The sequence below is a fragment of the Glycine soja genome, chromosome 1 (genome assembly GCF_004193775.1).
Source record: "Glycine soja cultivar W05 chromosome 1, ASM419377v2, whole genome shotgun sequence".
In the NCBI taxonomy this organism is placed as follows: domain Eukaryota; kingdom Viridiplantae; phylum Streptophyta; class Magnoliopsida; order Fabales; family Fabaceae; genus Glycine; species Glycine soja.
The window spans coordinates 4,847,686-4,853,326 of NC_041002.1; the positions used below are offsets into that span (position 1 = coordinate 4,847,686).

Consider the following 5,641-nt stretch of genomic DNA (forward strand, 5'->3'; position numbering starts at 1 on the left):
AGTTAATTGTGTAAATAATTTACACTAATATGAAAATTAAACTCCTATTAAATGTATCTTCACTTTTCAAGTGACAAGCTGATCTAAAAAATAAATTCAAGAGACAAAAATGATATCCGAATCAATAAAAATTAAACTCCTATTATCATTTTCAAGGGGAAAAATGTTGCCCCAATCAATTTCAAACTTCGATCAGTATTTCTACTAGTAATTAATAAATATTTTTTATCAAAAATCACAGTAAAATTATATTGAAAAGGTGTGCTTTTAATTTCTTAATCAAGACACTTAATTGTTACTAGTAATTTTGTTTTCAAAATGACTTGTAAAACAATGAAAATTTTATGAAAAGAAACACGAGTACATCAAATGCAACTATGCAAGTGAAGTTCATGCTATGGTGATGCGCCCTCAGAATGAAACTCCTTACACCCTCATGCATCTAATCTGCGCCACACTCTTATATTATGTGTGTAATGAATTCAGTTAGTTAGTCGTCCATTTAGCTAGAAGCTGTTGTAAGTCTAATCAGTTAATTGAATAAGCTATTCCTTTTAGCCTTTACTTCACGTGATGTGTGTATAAACTATCTCCATGTATATCAAATTGAATTAACTCATTCAATCAATACACCCTCTATAAAGTTCATGCATTTTACATTTGCTACTAGTTATGTCATGTCACATTTATTGTATATCTGGTCTCAGTGCTTCTCAGGATCTAAGCAAATTTAGAGCATAATTCGGGATTTGCATGGTGGCAGTAACAACTCTCCCATCACAAGTTTCTTCCGCACACAAAAGTCAAATCCAACAACACCTTTACCTTTTTAGATCAAGAGGCAACAATATGTTAGACATGTTTAAAGTCAAAATCTTACAGTATTATTAACTAATAATATCGTCAAAATAAATATACATAAAAAAGAATAACTCTCACTCTGTAAATTAATTTTTAAAATTAAATTAAAATTGTTAGACTTATTATATCATCTTTTATTTATCATTATCGGATCAAATTACTCACAAATGTTTAATTTAGCAAATTTTACACTCAAGATGTTCAGTCCTTAAAGTAGTAAAAAGAAAGAATTTAAAATCTCACATTAACTATTAACTAGTGATATGATAAAAATAATATATACAAGAATAGAACAACTTACAAGTACATAACAACCCTCTCCATGTTTTGGAATTGTTTTAGGCCAAAAACCCAAATTATGAGGCACCCATAATAGAAGGGAAGCAATGTGTCTGGTTGTTATTATCAACAAGACATTCTACGTGGGGAAAAAGGAAATATACATGCAGAATACTGATGCAATAACTTGCATAGCATTTGGATAAATGTGGTGTTAACTATTCTACCGTGCATGACCCAAAATTGCATTCAAGTACCCAAAATTGCATTCAAGTACACATGCCTCAACGCACGCGGTCCAAAACACAACCTGATAAATTTAAGGAATTTACATGCATGCAGATGCTCTATGTTCACAGCTTAGTGAACACGAGGCGATTGCCGGTGAGCTGGGAGAGGGGACGCAGTAGGAGTTAGATTTAACGGTGACCGGTTTCGTGCAGGAGACTTTCTCACAGGAGTCTGAACTCTATGGTGTTCTGAATGGGAGTTTCTGCCTGCAGTTTTGGGGGCCTCTATCTGTTCCAGAGTTGCTAAAACCTCTGTCATTGGAGGCCTTGCCTTGGCCTCACTGTTAAGGCATTGTAGAGCAAGTGTGGCAGCCGTGAAGGCCCCCTTTTGTGGATACTGGCCCTCCAACTTGGTATCCATAATCCGGAACAGTCTTCGTTTATCGCTCAAATATGGTTTTGCCCAGTCCACCAGATTCTGCTCCATGCCGGTTATGGTTTTATCAACAGCGCGTCTTCCGGATAGAAGTTCAAGCAACACAACTCCAAAGCTGTAGACATCACTTTTGGCCGTCAAACGACCTGGAAATCAATCAGGGATTTAGTGTAATGTTTTAACCTATAATGAGATGTGAAATGAGTCTTCTTCTCATTTATCCTATGAAGAGAGATGCCAACAACACACCTTTACCTGACTATCTCTTTTCAACACAATTATTGGGTAAAATTCCATACAGGCCCCAAGTTATTTAGTGATGTTATCATGAAATTTTGCTCAATAATGCGAGAGAATTTAAAATAGAGGGTAAGAGTGTGCGTTATTAGCATTCCTCATCCTATGAAATACTCCCTCAGTTCCAAAATGACTGATGGTTAGGAGACAATTTTACTAAAATATTCTTGTTCTCTCTCTTAATTTCAATAAATGTATTATTAAGTCTTTCAAGACAACATTATTTATTACAGGGTAAATTTGAAATAGATGTTTGAATATTTCATTGAAAAGTGAGAAGATCAATCAATGTAGAATTTTTTTCAAAGGCTTAAACATCAATCATTTTGGGACAGAGGGAGTAGTACAACATAAAAAACATGATGATCCTAAAAAGTTGAGGCACAAAATGCCTGGTTTGAAACGAAAATGAGGACTAAAACTCATAAGGAAAATCATGAAAACCCAGACACCAGTTATCAGTATGATGAGCCGAAATTAAACCACCAACTCATGATTTAGGTGAAGCTAAAGCCTACCAGTTGCAACATATTCAGGTGCTGCATATCCTTGAGTACCCATTACTTGAGTGGACACATGAGTTCTATCGCCAGTAGGACCCGCCTTAGCTAAACCAAAGTCAGAAAGTTTCGAATTAAACTCCTGCAATCCCCTTACAAGATAAGTAAGCAGTTCACTCAGAAAGAAAAATAAAGAACTTATAACAATGCTTATATTCTCATTGTTCTTACAGCATCCAGCAGGATGTTAGAAGCTTTAAAATCACGGTATATGACTTGTGATTTGGCGTTATGAAGAAAGGAGAGTCCTCTGGCAGCACCAATAGCCACTTTCATCCTCACCGACCAAGACAGCGGTTGTGGTCCTCCTGTCAAATAAAATGAACCCATAAATTTTGAATGCAATAAACAAATGAAACTCAGATATCCTTGGTCATCAATACACTGAAATTAGAATTTTGAAACATCTTAGTTAAGAAAAAATATCATTATTCAAGGAAGCATTAATCTTCTCTGTTGATTTCCTTCTTCTGAGTTTCTTTGGTGACCAAATGATCAAGGCAATAGCTGAATAGACCCAAATTATGAATGAATGGCATAATGGTTATGGTAACTTACTTCTAAATAGATGGTTCTCTAAGCTCCCTTTAGGCATAAACTCATACACCAATAGCCGGTTCTCTCCCTCCAAGCAGTACCCGATTAATTTAACCAGATTAGGATGGTACAGTTGTCCAAGGTAGTTAACCTCAGTCTGAAAATAGATTAAGATTTCATTACCATACAAATTATGAGAATGAGAACAAAAACATGTACTTTTTTTCTTTTTCTTTTGGAGCAGGGGAAGCCCCTTATGGGCTTGGAAAGCAAACACTTACCAACCACTCCTTGTGACCTTGAAAACCTTCAGGTTTCAGCCTCTTCACAGCAACAACCATTCCTGATCCGGGTTTTGAAGCCGTAAATGTGTGTTCATCAATCCATCCCTTGTAGACATATCCAAATCCCCCTTCACCGAGAAGACTATCGGGCCGAAAATTTCGGGTGGCATTCTTTAGCTCATTGAATGTGAAGGGCTTAAGATTGGGAGAAGACAAGATTTCACCCTCAGACCTTGGTGTGGGAAGACTTGAGGCATTGCTTTTTTCACTGTATGATGGAATAGATAAACTGGAAGGAGTAGTTTTTGAGATTCCTGATGCTGAAAGACAAGGGAGACAAACAAGGTTAATCCATAGTGCCTACAGAGACAAAAGCAAGAGCCAAAAAAACAAAACAAAAAAGCTTTCAAATTTAACCATCAACAATACTAGGACCCATTTCTGAACAAGAAATTCATACTTTGTGCATCACAACACAACAGCAATTTTCTTTAGTTATAACTCAATTTCATGATTTCAACCCCCAATCCACATAATCACAGAAAAACAAAGCCAAATCTTCCACTTTAATTATTTTATGAACTCCAAACTCTCCCACTTAAAATTTAAATTGTTTATAACTCAATTAAAAGTTTGCCTCACCATTTTGATGTAACGCTTATTTTTAACATAAAAAAATAAACACAAAATTATAAAACTTCAGATATAAAGATGGGAACGAACTGAGCTCCTTATTTCATACGATTCCAAGACAACTTACTTATAAAAAGCAATCAAACTTCAATTCTCAAAACAATCCATATTCTAAAAATTGAAGGAGGACAAATAGACTAAAATAAAAAAACCCATGATCATAAAATTACTAGATGATATTTTGAAGCATCTAAACCCTTGTAGTAATATTTCAAGCTGAAATGTACAAACACTAAAAATTAACAGCAACAAAAAAAAAAAAAACACAACACCCCCCCCCCCCCCCCCCCAAAAAAAAAAAAATACATATATTATACTACTTTGAGAAAACTGTCAAATTATATCCAACCCTGTGACCAAGAGATAAAAAAATTTACATTTTTACAACATTATGTCATCATCAACCCATAACTCTGAAACCCAGTTCCCATAAGGCCATAACAATCACAAGCCTTGAAAAAAGAAGAAGAAGAAGAAGAAAGAGGGTAATGATCTAATTAAGACCAACCAGAAGTGGATTTGGAGCTCTGAGCTGCATCAACCTTGGCAGAAGAATCTAGGCAGTTACCCATTAGGCCCTGCCACAATTCTCAACCCAAAGCACAACACTTTTCAAAATATTACTACGAGTGAAGGAGAAAAAAAAAAACAATTTTGGTGGTTTCAATTTCAAAGGAAGTGATGAGTGGAATAAGAAGTTGGGTAGGGTAGTTGAGGAAGAAAGCTTGTGTCTTTGTGATGAGAAGGAAGAAAGAAAGAAGGTGAGGGTTTAATGCGGGGTTGCAACATAACATGGAGATGAAAAGAATCACACTTTGTGTTTGAATTCGCCTCTTCTATGCTTTGAAGACTCTCACACACACTGAGATAGGAACCGCGTCATACGTGGCCACGTGTGAACGAAAAGCTCGTCGTCAAATTTGATTTATCTTTTCGGAATTTCCTAGAATGCCCTCATTCTTGTCGTTTTCATTGTTTTTTCTTTTTTTATTAACATAAAAAATATGAAACAATTATGTGGTCATTGACAAAATGGTTGACTTTTATGTTGTTTTGTTGTCAATCTGGAAAAAAATTACTACTAGAATTTCTGATAGCCAATAGTTGCTGCGGTCGCAGAAATAAATAGTGAAAGTAATTGACTAATAATTGTGTTAAATAAATACAACCTGCTAATATATTTGTTAGATAATTAAGTGCTTTGATTTGCATTCATTTAAGGAAAAGAAATACTTTCTTCTATAGGCAAATGCTGATATTAAACCGTTGGTCAACGAATTAAGAAAAAAATTATTAAAATACGTAAAATTATATTATTCATGATTTTTTATATTTTATTATTATTTTATAATAAATATTTTTTCTTTTAATTTCTTAATTGTTATTCTAAAAACACTGATTAATAAAATCATTTATATATAATGATGATTTTTATCATTAGTGTATGAATCAATTAATACAAAT

General features: G+C 34.4%; 1 protein-coding gene across 2 annotated transcripts; it reads right to left on the reverse strand.

Annotated features, from left to right (window-relative positions):
* Nucleotides 1-1,117: 1,117 nt before the first annotated feature.
* Nucleotides 1,118-5,004, reverse strand: LOC114410922 (probable serine/threonine-protein kinase PBL3). 2 transcript variants are annotated; one of them, XM_028374821.1, is made up of 6 exons: nt 4,686-5,004; nt 3,482-3,804; nt 3,222-3,357; nt 2,835-2,971; nt 2,622-2,745; nt 1,118-1,952 (listed from the first exon to the last, which is right to left on the reverse strand). In XM_028374821.1, exons 1-6 carry the CDS (start codon nt 4,747-4,749, stop codon nt 1,501-1,503), a joined length of 1,236 nt encoding a protein of 411 aa, XP_028230622.1. In that variant the 5' UTR covers nt 4,750-5,004; the 3' UTR covers nt 1,118-1,500. The 2 variants fall into 2 exon arrangements, with proteins under 2 accessions (XP_028230622.1, XP_028230625.1); XM_028374824.1 differs by having other exon boundaries at nt 4,555-5,004.
* Between the last annotated feature and the right edge of the window lie 637 nt (nt 5,005-5,641).

What these genes read in the sequence shown, in the direction of transcription:
- LOC114410922 (XM_028374821.1), bottom strand. Translation starts at nt 4,749, where the DNA reads ATGGGTAACTGCCTAGATTCTTCTGCCAAGGTTGATGCAGCTCAGAGC. An exon ending in GAGCTCCAAATCCACTTCTG is followed by an intron (nt 3,805 to 4,685) that starts GTTGGTCTTAAT and finishes CTTGTCTTTCAG; the next exon opens with CATCAGGAATCTCAAAAACT. An exon ending in CTAACATCCTGCTGGATGCT is followed by an intron (nt 2,746 to 2,834) that starts GTAAGAACAATG and finishes AGGGGATTGCAG; the next exon opens with GAGTTTAATTCGAAACTTTC.